This window comes from Camelus bactrianus, chromosome 7 (assembly GCF_048773025.1).
Source record: "Camelus bactrianus isolate YW-2024 breed Bactrian camel chromosome 7, ASM4877302v1, whole genome shotgun sequence".
Classification (NCBI taxonomy): Eukaryota; Metazoa; Chordata; class Mammalia; order Artiodactyla; family Camelidae; genus Camelus; species Camelus bactrianus.
The window spans coordinates 45,158,099-45,172,234 of record NC_133545.1 but is presented as its reverse complement, the minus strand read 5'-3'; the positions used below and the strand labels follow the sequence as shown (position 1 = coordinate 45,172,234).

At 44.9% G+C, this 14,136-nt stretch overlaps 1 protein-coding gene across 1 annotated transcript in view; it reads right to left on the bottom strand.

Annotated features, from left to right (window-relative positions):
* Window positions 1-14,136, bottom strand: part of GSDME (gasdermin E) — a 53,113-nt gene that overhangs the window by 4,579 nt on the left and 34,398 nt on the right. Inside the window, exons 6-9 of the mRNA XM_074367339.1 lie at window positions 10,688-10,852; window positions 8,626-8,753; window positions 7,859-8,054; window positions 71-144 (exon numbers count right to left, since the gene is read on the bottom strand). Coding sequence (XP_074223440.1) covers window positions 71-144; window positions 7,859-8,054; window positions 8,626-8,753; window positions 10,688-10,852 — 563 coding nt within the window. The remainder of the gene's footprint in view (window positions 1-70; window positions 145-7,858; window positions 8,055-8,625; window positions 8,754-10,687; window positions 10,853-14,136) is intronic.

The window sequence follows — 14,136 nt, the reverse complement described above, 5'->3', positions numbered from 1 at the left end:
CTGTTAGGTGTCCATCTCTTCATTTCCCTGTTCCTGCCCATCCCCAGGTCCCACGGAGGAAGTTCCTTACCAAGTGGCACAGTGTAGGAATAATCCGGAGCTTACAGCAAGTGCCCAGCAGAGCTGCTGCATTATCTGGCATTTCTGCAGGAGACAAAAAAAAATCAGTTACTGTCAAAAAAAAAAAAAAAACACAAAGATCAAAATCCATGGAAACAGCTAGCCCCTGTGTTGTACCTTATGTACAATGTATGTGTAATTTATATATCCTCTGCCCGGCTGGCAGAGGATATATGCTAACTGTAGAATAAATGAGTGAATAGGGCTAAGCAGGCAGCAAAGGCCTTGTATAAGATAGATACAGGGACCAGGTAACTGCTGTCTGCTCACTGTAGGATATTATTCCTTGACATTCAATTGGCCAGTCAGGAATAACTACAGACTCAGGGAAAGGTGAATCAGCATGGGAAGGTAGAAGGAATCTGGGATTTGGTGACCAAAGAGCTATGCTGAAGCCCAGGACTGTGCAGGGTCCCCCCGCCCACCGTTAGCTCAACACAAGGACCCCGATGGCAGAGAGGGTTGGCACAGAGCTGTGTGAGGCTGGAGGCTGCACCAGAAGTGTCCTTGCCAAGCTTTTGGAAAAGGAAATCCAGATCAATATTATTTAAAACCGGTCTTCAATACTTCCCAGGGTAAAAGAGATACAGTTGCTAAAAGTTTTGAGCTGATACGGCAGAGGAGGGTAAAAAAAAAGTCACCTGCTCAGTCATCTAGCCCAGGGAACACTAAAGAACTCTTTCCATCTCCTGCATTCATTAGCAGTCTTACGTATAAACAGCAGCGAGTGGAGGCTGTGACCCGGCAGAGTACGAGGAAAACATGGTCCTTTCCCAAGAGAGGAAGACTGTTAGGAGGGGCAGCCCCAAGGTACAGGCCCACCAGAGAATCCCCTAAATTGCATTTAAATGTTGTATGTGCATTTGCCTACAGAGAGGCTCCAGTTTTCAACAAATCCTCAAGGAGCCCTGATCCCAAATCAGAAAGATGAAGACGGTAAATGTGTGTGGCCCTATAGAAACATCACAGGACTGGGAAGGGCAGGGACAAAGTCACCTGGGACATGATGTCCTGGCTGAGCTACTGTTACAAGCCATCTCACCTGTTCCTGTTTCCATTCCTTCACTTTCCATGTGGCTCTTGTGTCCCATGTAATCATCATCCCTTACTCTTGGAAATGCTTTAATTACGTGTGACTCAATGGCCATTCACTATTTTGAGTGGGATGCTAGCAACACGGGAAAGAACAGCATCTGCTTACAGCGCTTACCAACTAATTCTACTTGATGCTAATTCCCTCGAGGGTGGGGATGATTTTTCTCAGCACCGAGCAATTCCTAAAACACAGTAGAGGCTTTTTCAATGCTTCTTGAATTGAAATGATTTCTTTTGATCTTTCATATTCTTACTCTGTTTTACAAACGAGACCTGGGAAGTTCATGCCTAAGGTCACAAAATGGTAGAGGCCGTGTTCCAGGAGGCAGGCCAGAGGCAGAGACTGAAGGGCTTTAAACAAGGTGAGCAGGAGGACTCCGGCCCAAAGTGGCAACGTGGGAAGATCCTGGACTCACCTCCTCCCGCGGACAGATGGCATCTACGGCTACATACGGAACAGCTTCCTCTGAAAAAACTCCAGCCTACCTGAGCAACTCCTACATATCAGATGAACAAGAAAAAGCCTACATCAAAGCAGGTAGGAAAGGCTGAGACCCAGGCTCTCTGTGGGTGTCTGCGCCATGGGTGGGATTTACAATCAGGAGGGAACTCAAAACCCAAGCTTCTCCCTGTGAAGCAAAGGGTTTGAACCCCACATCAGCACCCCAACCTGCACCAGACAAGCCTCCCACACACCTAGCTTTGAAAACCAATGGGGCTTGTGTCCATGAGACCCAAAAACCTCTAGTGAGCTGAGAAATAGTGCTTAAAGGGCTCATATGTGGACTCACCCACCCCAGGGCCTAGCACAGAGGCAGCCATTTAAAAAGCACCCACACTTTCTGTGAAAGAGGCTTATTTGTTATCATAAAGCGTTAGCCTGAGGGGCAGGCATCTAATTTAACACGAGTCTAGGGACCTGCTTGTGTACTCTCTGGGGATGGAGGCCCTCAGGCACCCTCCCTCTGCCATACTCCAGAGCACCAGTATCTCCCAGGGGAGAGCTACTGCACACATCTGGTGCCCTGGTTTTGTGGCTGCCACCCGGGAAACACCCCTTGACTGTGTGGCTCTCCTGGCCAGCAGGACTTGTGTTCCTGCGTCCCACAGAACTGTAACAAGCAGACCGTTATTAGCCAGCTCCTACCCCAGGGCACTGTCAAACAGCAGACTGAAACACCCCACCCCCGTCTTTCTGTGAAAGAGGCCTGTTTGCTTGCTGAGGGGCAGGCTTCTGGTTTGACACACATCTAGGGGCTTGCTCTCAGGGAAGAGAGGCCGATGGTTCTTACCTTTGTGCTCTCCATCTGCTTAGTTCCTCTTGGAAAGGAGGTTGTACAATCATCTGGCTTATGATTTGCGTGACTGCCACACAGGTGACACTTCTAGGTCACCTAGCTCTCTGGTGGCTAGCAGAATTTACACTTGTGGTCTGTATATATTGTATATTTTAAAAGCTGCTGCCTCGAGAGTCTAGCTTCTAATTAGCCTGAATCCAGTTGCTGACTGAAATCCTCAGTATTGGGAGCCACTAAAACAGGCTGTTTAGACAATCACTAAGGTCTGAGAGACAACCAAGAGCTAGGGCAAGGTTTAACAAGAAGGTGATCTCTTACATGAGGCACCAAGACTAGGAGAGATGACTGTCTTATCTTATGCATGGAAACAAACACAGAGTCAAGGAAAATAAAGAAACAGGAATATGTTTCAAATAGAAGAACAAGATAAAACCTTAAGAAAAAAATCCTTAATGAAAAGAATATAAGTGATTTACCCAATAAAGTGTCCAAACTATGGTCATAAAGATGATTACCAAGCTTGGGAGAAGAACGGATGAACACAATGAGAACTTTAACAAAGATGTAGTAGATATAAGAAAGTACCAAATAGAAGTCACAAAGATGAAGAATACAATAACTGAACTGAACCAGACACTAGAGGGTTGCAACATAGACTAGATGATGAATATGATAAAGCAGAAGAGCACTAAATTCTAAGACAGGGCAATGGAACTCCCCCCGGAAAAAAGAGAAGGAAAAAAGAAAGAAAAAAAGTGAATGTAAGGAACTATGCTACACCATCAAGCAACCCAATATATCAGGGTCCCAAGAAGAAGACAGAAAGGGGCACAAAATGTATTTGAAGAAATAAGGGCTGAAAACTTCCCTAACCTGGGGAAGAAAAGAGACATTCAAATCCAGGAAACTGAGTTCCAAATAAGAGGAACCCAAAGAGACCCACAGCACAACACACTATAATCACAATGTCAAAAGTTAAGGACAAGGAGAGACTCTTAAAAGCAGCAAGAGAAAAACAACTTGTTACATACAAGGCTCCATAAGGGCTATCAGCAGATTTTTCAGCAGAAACTTTGCAGGCCAGAAGGGAATGGTATGATATATTCAAAATGCTGAAAGAAAAAACTTGCAACCAGGAATACTCTACCTGGCAAAGTTGTCATTCACAATTGAAGGAGAGAGAATTTTCTAGACAAGCAAAGGCTGAAGGAATCCATCACAACTAGACCAGTCTTGTAAGAAACGTTACAGGGACTTATTTAAGCTGCAATGAAAGGGTACTAATTAGTAACAGAAAAACAGATATTAATATAAGTCTTGCTGGTAAAGGCAGATTACTCAGTTATAAAACTAGTGTGACGTTAAAAGACAAAAATAGTAAACTGTAACTATAATAATTTAAGTGGTACTCAAAATAGAAAGATATAAATTATCATACCATAAGGGGGGAGTAAAACTGTAGAGCTTTTGAATGCGTTCAAACTTAAGTTGTCACCAACTTATAACTGTCTATTCTAAGTTGGTATGTAATCCTCAAAAAACCTACAGGAGATGCACAAAAAAATAGGAATCTCAGCATACCACTACAGAAAATTGTATCACAAAGGGAGAGAGCAGGACAAGAAAAGAACAAAGAACTACCAAAGAGCCACAAAGTAATCGACAAAATGGCAATAAGTATACATCTGTCAGTAATCACTTTAAATGGACTAAATTCTCCAATTAAAAGAGTGGCTGAATGGATTTTTTTTTTTTTAAAGACTATGTATGATGCTGCCTACAAAAAGTGTCATTTCAGATGTAAGGACATACGCATTCTAAAAGTGAAGAGATGGAAAAAGATATCCCATGCAAATAAAAACCAAAAGAAAGTTGGGGAGGCTATCTTTATATCAGCCTAAATAAACTCTAAAACAAAGATTGTAACTAAGAGACAAAGTAGGGCATTACATAACGATAAAGGGGTCGATGCAACAAGAGGATATTAACACTTGTAAATATTTATGCACCTAAATATACAAAGGAAATATTAACAGACCTAAAAAGAAATAGAGGGCAATAAAATAATAATAGTAGGGGACTTTAATACTCCACTTTCATTGATGCGTAGATCATCAGTGAACAGATCATCCAGACAGAAAACCAGTAAGAAAACAGTGACCTTAAATGACACATCAGATAGATTTTAACAGATCTATGCAGAACATTCCATTCAAAAGCAACAGAATATACTGTTCCCAAGGATACATGGAACATTATCCAGGACAGATCATATTTTACACTACAAAAGAAGTCTTAATAAATTTAAGAAAGACTGAACTCATCAAGCATCTTCATGACCACAGTGGTCTAAAACTAGAAATCAGTTACAAGAAGAAAACTGGAAAAGTCAGACATGTGGAGATTAAACAACATGCTACTGAGCAACCAATGGGGCAAAGAAAAAGATCAATAGAAAAAAATGAACACCTTTAGACAGATGAAAATACAACATATCAAAATTTATGGGATGTAGCAAAGACAGTTCTAAGAGAAAAGCTCATAACAACAAATAGCTACCTCAAGAAACAAGAAAAAATCTCAAACCACCTAACTACATCTCAAAAAATAGAACAAATGAAAGGGAACGAAGGAAGGGCATCACAAAGATCAGAGTGGAAACAAACAAAATATAGACTAACAGATAAAAGGGGGGAAAAAAAATCAATGAAACTAAAAGCTGGTACTTTGAAAAGATAATTAACAAACCTTTAGCTAGATTCACGAAGAAAAAAAGAGGACTCAGAAATGAAAGAGGAGACATTACAACTGATACCCCAGAAATACAAAAGATCGTGAAGACTACTGTAAATAATCGTATGCCAAAAAATACTGGACAACCTAGAAGAAATGAATAAATTCCTAGAAACATAAAATCAGGAATAGAAAATCTGAAAAGACCACTACTAAGGAGGTTGAGTGTGTGATCAAAAACCTCCCAACAAACAGAAAGTCGAGGCTTAGATGGCTTCACTGGTGAATTCTGCAAACATTTAAAGAAGGCTTAATACCAATCCTTCTCAAATTCTTCCAAACTCATTTTATGAGGCCAGCATTACCCTAATACTAATACCCTAAAAATCAGACAAGGACATCACAAGAAAATTACAGACCAATGCCCCCGATGAACGTAGTGCAAAAATCCTCAACAAAATATTAGCAAACCAAAGTCAAGAATACATTAAAGGGATCATATTGCATGATCAAATGGGATTTATTCCAAGGATGCAGGGGCAGTTCAACATCTGCAAATCAATCAATATGATACACCATACTAACAAAACGGTGGATAAAAATCTTATCCCAGTGGGCGCAGAAAAAAGCATTTATCAAAACTCCACATCCATTTATGATATAAACTCTCAGCAAAGTGGGTATTAGAGGGGACATAACACAACGAAAGTCATACATGACAAGCTCATAGCTAACATCATACTGGTAAAAAGTTGAAAGCTTTTACTCTTAAGATCAGGAAGAAGACAAGGAAGCCCACTCTTACTACTGTTAGTCAACATAGTATTTGGAAGTCCTGGCCAGAGCAGTTAAGCAAGAAAAGGAAATAAAAGGCATACAAACTGGAAAGGAAGAAGTAAGGCTTTCATTATTTATACATGACATGATATTACATATAGAAAACCCTAAATACCACAACAAACCGCTTAAAACTAACAAAATCACTAAAGTTGCAGGATCAAAATCAGTATACAAAAATCTGTTGCATTTCTGTACACTAGTAACAAACTATTAGAAAGAGATATTAAGAAAAAAATCCCATTTACAATTGCATAAAAAGAATAAAATACCTTGGAATAAATTTAACTGTGGTGGTAAAAGACCGGTACACTGAAAACTCTAAGACATTGATGAAACAAATTGAAAACAAATAAATGGAAAGATATTTCATGCTCATGGATTGGAAGAATACTGTTAAAATATTCATACTGCCCAAAGCAATTTGCAGATTCACTGCAGCCAGCCTCTATCAAAATTTCAAAGGCATTTTTCACAGCACTAGTACAAACAATTGGATAATTTATTTAGAACCATAAAAGATCCTGAAGAGCCAAAGCAATCCTGAGATCAAGAAAGAAGAACCAAGCTCAAGGTGTCATGTGCCCTGATTTCAAACTCTGTTGTAAAGCTGTAGTAATCAAAGTCATATGATCTCGGCATAGAACGTTAGACACATGGATCAGTGGAACAGAACAGAGAGCCAGAAATAAACCCATGCATGTATGGTCAATTAATTTACAGCAAAGCTAAGAACATACAATGGAGAAAGGACCGTCTCTTCAATACATGGTGTTGGGAAAACGTGACATCACTGATCCATCCAGCCTTTTGATGAGAAATATTTCAATAAGTAATAGAGGATGTGAAGAAAAGGCTTCTCACAGCTGGAGAACTCTGGCCTACAGGGTAGCTCCTGACAGAATTCCTGTATTTAAAGACTAACATACTGATTAACATTGGGAAAAGGTCTCACCTCCCATCCCAGTCAAGACTTTTACCCCTAAATTGGAACAAGACATAATGCATACATTCATCAGCATATGGAGCTGAGAGAGGCATTTACTTTGATTAATTCTTTAAAACCTGAAAATTTCTGGGCCTTTGTTCCTGTGTGGTGCTGGGGAGGAACTCTGACTGCATCAGGAACTCAGTGCCCTGACTGACATCACCTCGAAGGGAAGCTGTGGGGCCTGAGAGACTGGCCTGGTGGAGCCGAAAGCCCAGTGGCCTCGTGCGGATGACGACAGACACTCTGGATGGGCGCGTAGAGGAGCGGCAGGGCGGGCTCCACTGCTCTCACTGGTAGGGCATTTCAGGATGGGTGTGGAGGTTGCGGGGCATGGGATGATCTCTGCAGCTTCCCTGCCCTAAGGGCCACAATGCTGCACTCAGCGTGGGCTGGTAAGTTCGCAGAGAGGAACAAGAGGATCAGAAGGACTGAGACACGGGGGGAGAGAGCAGCTGCCGAATGAAAGCCACTGCCACTCAGCGGTGCCAGGCATCAAGTGTGAGTCACAGACTGCGTCTGAGGAAATGCGTTCCCGTGTTGGTGGGGGTGGGGGCGGGGGGTAATGCCCAAAGACAGCCTGCCCTGGAGGAGGAAAGGAAAGTGCTCTCCAGTAAGTGGAGGAGGCTGGCAGCCCACAGGCCTCCTTCCTACTCAAGTTCGTGACTTCACGGCAACCATGGAAGTTTCCTTGGCCTTCCACGTACCCTCCCTGCAACTGCTTGAAATCTTCCACAGTGAGCAAAGCAATTTAAAAGAAATAGCATTTCTTTCCTTTTTTCCTTACCTGACAGTGCACTGACCAAGAAGTAGGCCGTAGAAAAGAGTTTCCGGTTGCTGACCACATCCTCTGGGCCTGGACACCCGCCCTGCACGCCACACCCCACCAGCTTCAGGAAAACCATGAGGTCCTGCTGCTGTGAGGGCTTCAGCTCCCCCAGCCCCGCCAGTGGGGGCCACAGGCTGCTGACCACGTTGTCACACTGTGGGGAGGAGAAAAGAGACGTAGTGAAGCTATAGGCCAAGCCGGGCACAACCCAGGCCTCTGCCCCACGACACACAACCCTGTGGTGAGTCCACAGTGGCCCCCAAAATATATGTCCACCTGGAGCTTCAGAATGAGACCTTATTTGGAATCTTTCCAAATGTAATTAAGGTAAGGATCTCAAGATCATCCTAGGTTAGGGTGGCCCCAAACCAGTGGTGGGTATCCATTAAGAGAAAGAAAGTGAGACAACATGTGAAGACAGTAGATACTTCAGCAGTGTGGCCACAAGCCAAGGAATGCCAGGGGCCACCAGAAGCTAGAGGAGAATCCAGGATTCTCCCCTGGAACCTGTAGGGGAAGCATGGCATGATGACACCTTGACTTTAGATTCCTGTCGCCCAGAAGTGCAGTTTGTGGTATTTGTCACAGCAGCCCTAGGAAACTAATACACCCTCTGTTCCTCACGCCGGCCACCTTCCTGCAGTTAGAACACTAAGGGCCTGGGAGTTAAAAAAAAGAAGCTTTTAGGGTTAAAAGGAGATGCTTAGAGATGCTTCCAGTCTTACCACTTGTTCCAGGACTACGAGTAATTCTTCATCAAACAGGATCGCCTGGAGGACGTTGTTCAGAGCTGTCTGTTGTTTCTCTGGCAGCTCCACAAAGGGATGGAAGTTCCTCTTCAGGAGCAGAGTGGCTGTGAAAGCAAAAGATCGTACCCGGTCTCATGACTTACCTCAGAACCAGACCAGCAACTCTTGCTTTTTATAGCTAATTGTCCTCCTTTCTTTCACAGACACTTCCAGCTGCACAGTCAGTCATGGAACTCAGAAATAAAGGATGAATTAAATACCACCGTCTGTGTTTTTCACCAAACTACTAAAGGAAGAAAGAAGGAAGGGAGGGAGGGGAGACAGAAAAGTGGGAAGCCAAGTTCTCACTTCACTCTTTTCCCTGATGACTCACTAAACATTAAGTCCAATCAGTTATTTTCTGGAAAAGACATTTAGAATCCTCTTTAGCATGATTTCTGTAAAAGCAAATTATCAAGGCTAAGTTACTAAACATCAGTCAGTACTTTTATAAAGCTTCAGAACCATGTAAATTCCAAAATACATTATTTTTTATGTCTTTCTAATACGCTGCAGATTTTGTATCATATACTATTAAACACACACTTTTGAAGGGGCTGACGCCCAATTTTCATGGCAAACAGCTATTCCACTTTCTCCATTCTTCACCCATCCTGGAGAATGGGTACGCCGGCCCACCGAGCTGCGTTACTCACATCCTCTGCAAGATGCTTGAGCCTCTCCCCTTAGAATTTCCCTTTTTTATTTAGAATTTCCCCTTTTTATTTAAGATGGTCAAAAGCTTCTAGTAAATTAAGTCCAGTGGGGATTTAAAAACAAGATTTAGTAAACCAAAGCTTTGGGATACATATATTAATACATAAATGCACCACCTCCACCGATATCAAATTCCACCAAAAATTATACTCAAAAAACTGCCCTATAAGCACAGCTAGGTCTTTGCCAGCCCCAGCCTCGAGAGAAGGGCTGTCCTGGCTGGCCTGGGATCCAGGGGCACAGAGGCAGGCCCCCACCCTGGGCTGACTAGAACGGCCAACTTACAGGGTGGACTTTGGGAAAGGAAATTACAAGGAAGCTCAGTCAGCCTACAGACTATCTAGTCACCTCCCCGCAGTGCAGCTCAAGGCTGCAGCCCCCCTGATGCTGTGGTTCTAACCCATGACACTGACATGGCTTAAGTGGCCGCTGAAAGAAAAATCACACCTAATTATCAGGAGGGGGCCCTGCAGTCCTGCATTCCATGGGAAAGCCTTAAGATGGGGCCTTCACTGCCATTTCCATCAACACTGACAATTCTGCTACAAAAACAAAAGCATCCGTCTTCTGGTTTGGGACTCATTGAAGCGCCATTGATCAATCTCTCTTCTTACCCCTCAAGCCAGAAAGAGGGATTCTGAGCTGCTCCTAGCTCTTTTCACTAAGCTCTGATTAATCGCTTCTCTTTTTCCCTGCCCATCTCCTCTTCTACCATATACTGCATTCCCACTAATCCCCACCCCCACAAAAAAACTTAATAAAACACAGTGATAATGAGGAGCAAAAGGAATTGCTGTGAGCAAGTCACAAGTAGTCCCGTCCTCCCCTCTGGATGCCTTGCCACCATATGGCTTCATGCCACATGGGTAAGGGCCTGCAGGGGATCATTTTGTACTGCTGACAAAAAGTTGCTTTTCTTGGCAGTGAAGCCCAGAATATAATGAAACATGCAAAAGTTGGGTTCCTTCCTTGCTGTGGACTAGGTACTCCTGGTAGTCAGCAAGGCTCCCAAGGTTCAAATGAAAACAAAAATGCGAGGCTGCTGACTCTTCCCCTCCTCAGTCTCCCATCTGTCCTTACACCTCCACGACCTGAGGTTCCCTCAGCTCTGACCAAGCTGAGTCCTGCTGAGTGAACCAGAACTGACTCAGGCCCTGTCCTCTCTTCTCAGATGTTTTCCGTGAAGTCACTGAGGAGTTGCTGCTCCTGAAGGCCCCCTCGTCTCCTGGAGTGTAGCACTCAGTCATCATCAGCTCCCCATGCCCCACCCTGCTGGCAGTACCTCGTTTTAAAGCACTCAGCGGCCCATCCGGAGCAGACGGCCCTTGCCCTGCATCCGGCATGTCCCAGAACACAAACTCTCGGAAGGGCAGGGGGTCCAGGAAGGCAGAGTCGCTCCTCCTCTCCTGCTCAAAGCCGCCATGCTTCCCTTGTAGAAGGCAGAATTCTGTAATGTGGGAGAAAAGGACAAGTCGGGGTGTAAGGGTCGGCCTTGCTGGCACATCTCAGACCCAGCCTTACCTAAATCAGGCAGGGCAGGAAGACACGTCCACCCACTTCTTATACATTATGCTATCTGACCAAAAGTCAGCCACTTCCTACAAATACAGGAGAAATGGCTGTTCTTAACATAAGGCTCTCTGCGGTGTCCTCTTTGAACAGGCAGGAAGAATCTTTCAAATGTTAGAATTATTTCCTTAGCCAAGTTGGAACAAACTAACTCCAACAAACAACTCATCATATATAACTGAGTAAATCTGATTGACAAATTTGTTTCAACTGAACTGATATCACAGAGTTATTGACAATATATTTAGGTGCACAAGCAGTTATGTTATATGGCTCTTGGAGAGTTGATAAATGGAGTAATACACAGCAACAAAAAATAAACTACTGATTTCTGCAATTATATGACAAATCTTACAAACATGTTGAGTGGAAAATCCAGATACAAAAGAAAATATTCTACATGAATCTAAAGGCAAAACTAGACTTTTTAAGAAAGTCTTATCTTTTAGAGATATTTCAATATTTATAGACAAAACAATATAATGCCTGTAATTTGCTTCAAAGTGACTGAGTAGAGATGGTGAAGTAATTGAATGGAGATGATGAAGTTATAAATGAAACATGAATTGCCTTTGTTACTGAAGCTGGACAGTAGGTACTCAGGGTTCATTATATGATCTCTACTGTTGAGCATGTAATTTTCTGTAATAAAAAGGTTTTTTAAAATAATAAAAAGAAATACTCCTTCGACACGTCCACATTTGAGAGCCCAAGTAAGGTATCTAAGTTGTAGGTAAAAATGCAACAGTTATTATGTCCTTGCTAAGCAACAGCAGTGCATGAACTCAAGAATGAGTGTTCTTCTTATGCTACTATTTAATTTGTGTACAGGTTATGGAGTAAAAATGTGGCTGAGACTGTTACTTGCATAACACATGGAAGGTAGGGGGATTAGCACGTAGTTCCAATTGCTGTGAGCACTAATAACATCCATAAAGATAGGATGGCTGTCTAAAGGCAAATGAAACCATCTTCGTTTACTTACCCAACCCACCCAAACTCACGAGCATCCAGGGTGCCCCGGTTCACTGTGCCCTCTGCACCTGGCACTGAGGTGGATGAGCATGAACCGGCCCCCAGCTAATGCTCCCAAGGACAGACACCATGACCATTAACACAGCCTCGAGTCCTGCCAAGAGCCCTGTGGGCCCCACCCGCTGCTTCAGGAGCCCACGCACCACCCTTCCTTTACACATGCACAGCCCCCTACATGCTGATTCCTTCATTCTTTGCAGAATCAGGCACTGTGTGAGGAGCCGGAGATACAAAAGGCCTACATCCCAGGCCTGGACACTATGATACGAGTGGGGCCAGGGGTGACATGGTGGTGCTGCAGGAGGTGGACAGATCACTGAAGCCAGAGTGGCAGGTGTGGAGAGAGAACCAGAAAAGGTTTCTTGGACAAAGCAGTGTCTGAGTAGCCTCCTAAAGGTTCACTGGGAATCAGCTGGGCAAAGAGGCAGGGAGTGCGCTCCAGACAGGCTCCCGGATAAGCGAGAGTGGACTGTTCGCAGACGGTGGGGTAACTTGGGCCAGATCACTGCGTTGGGAGCCGCTGGTGAGAAGGCAGGCTGGACACACACCGGGGCTGGGCCACAACGTGCCTGGAAGTGCAGACTTTATCTGCAAAGGGAGCCTCCATAAGGTGTTTGAGCAGGTGAGTGATGTGACCGAATAATCACATTAGCTACACTGCTAGGATGGAACAGACGGGAAAGATTCAGACAAGCAGAGGAGCCAGTTAAGAGTCTGCAGTGGGGGCGGGGCAGGGGATGTTCGCGTCCCGCCCATGGACCTGCAGAGAAGTGCACAGACCCAGGCGGGTGGGAAGCACAAGTTCTCCTGACAGGCGCCCCATCAGAAGTCTGCTGAAAGGACACTGGCAGGTGCCTGACTGTACAAAGCAGAGGCTAAAGCTCAAGACAACAGCATGACGTTTCTGACTGACCATAAGAGGAGGGCTGAAAGAACCCCTCGGCAAGGACGGGCCCACAGAGGCCTCCCCCAAGGGGTGCCGAGGGATGGCCTCCTCTCAGAGTTTCAAATGACAAACAGGATCCTTGTCAAAGGTACTCCCACCCAGCAGGTGGAAGGAGAGATCAGGCAGCCTCTTAAGGCCCTTCGGCCCAAGCAGGTCTGTTTATGAAGCCAGATCAGAACATTCTGTGGCAAGAGTGATAGAAAACACATGGGAAAAAGGAGCAGAACTGGCTTAAAAATCAGGCAGTGGGTCACACGGAACAGGAGACTGACCCCCAAGCTGCACAGGCAGGGCAGTCAGCAGCAGGCCTCCTAGTCCAGGGTGTGGGAAGGGAGCCCAGGGAACCTCGAGAACTCACTGCACAAAGAGGAGTTTATTTTAAAGACAGTGGAAGCAAGCCAAGATAAAAGGCTTAAGATTGAAATGCAAACAGGAGAGCCTCACCAGGCAATGCTGTGTCTTCCCAACCTATCTAAGAAAAGAGGCGCCCTGTGGGAGTGACAGGTACCCCAACAGAGCCGTGGGCAGGGCAGGGCACTGCCACCTCTTCCAAGAAACAGGAAGGGCTCCCACAGGCCCTGCAGCCTAAGGTGGCAGCCCCAGCCACTCAAGGGTCCTCAGAGCACTCAATGGCATCCTCAGATGCAGGACAAGCTTCCAAAAGGCCTAACAAAAGCAACAGGTCCACCACCAGTCCATCCGGACAGGATACCCAAGGCCTAGGCAGCCTGGGCTGGAGTCACCCAAGCACACGTGGTGACACAGCTCATCACACACTGGTAACAGAAACCAGAGGAACAAGTTAATCATCCTAATGCAGTCTATTTCGTAGACAAGTCTTTCAAAGAGAAAGAATAAATAACAACAAATTTGGAACCACCCAAGGACCTAAAGGATGTAGGCTATGATTCTTGGTATTTCTAGAATTTCCCTGTGTCCCGGGCCACCCCTAGACAAACTCTCACAACAGACACCTTCACTTTCTGTCACCTCCTTGGAACACGGGCTGCTCCAGGCATGAAATGAGAGGGAGGCTCAGCAAGCGCATTCTGGGCCCCTCGCACACCCACGAGCTTGTCCACTGCCCGGTAAGGACAGTCAGTGGTCTGAGTGGCCGCGGCTGTGGCTGAACGGCGGGAACTCACGTGGCCGAGTGCGCGCACAAGGCTGGCTCCCAGAAG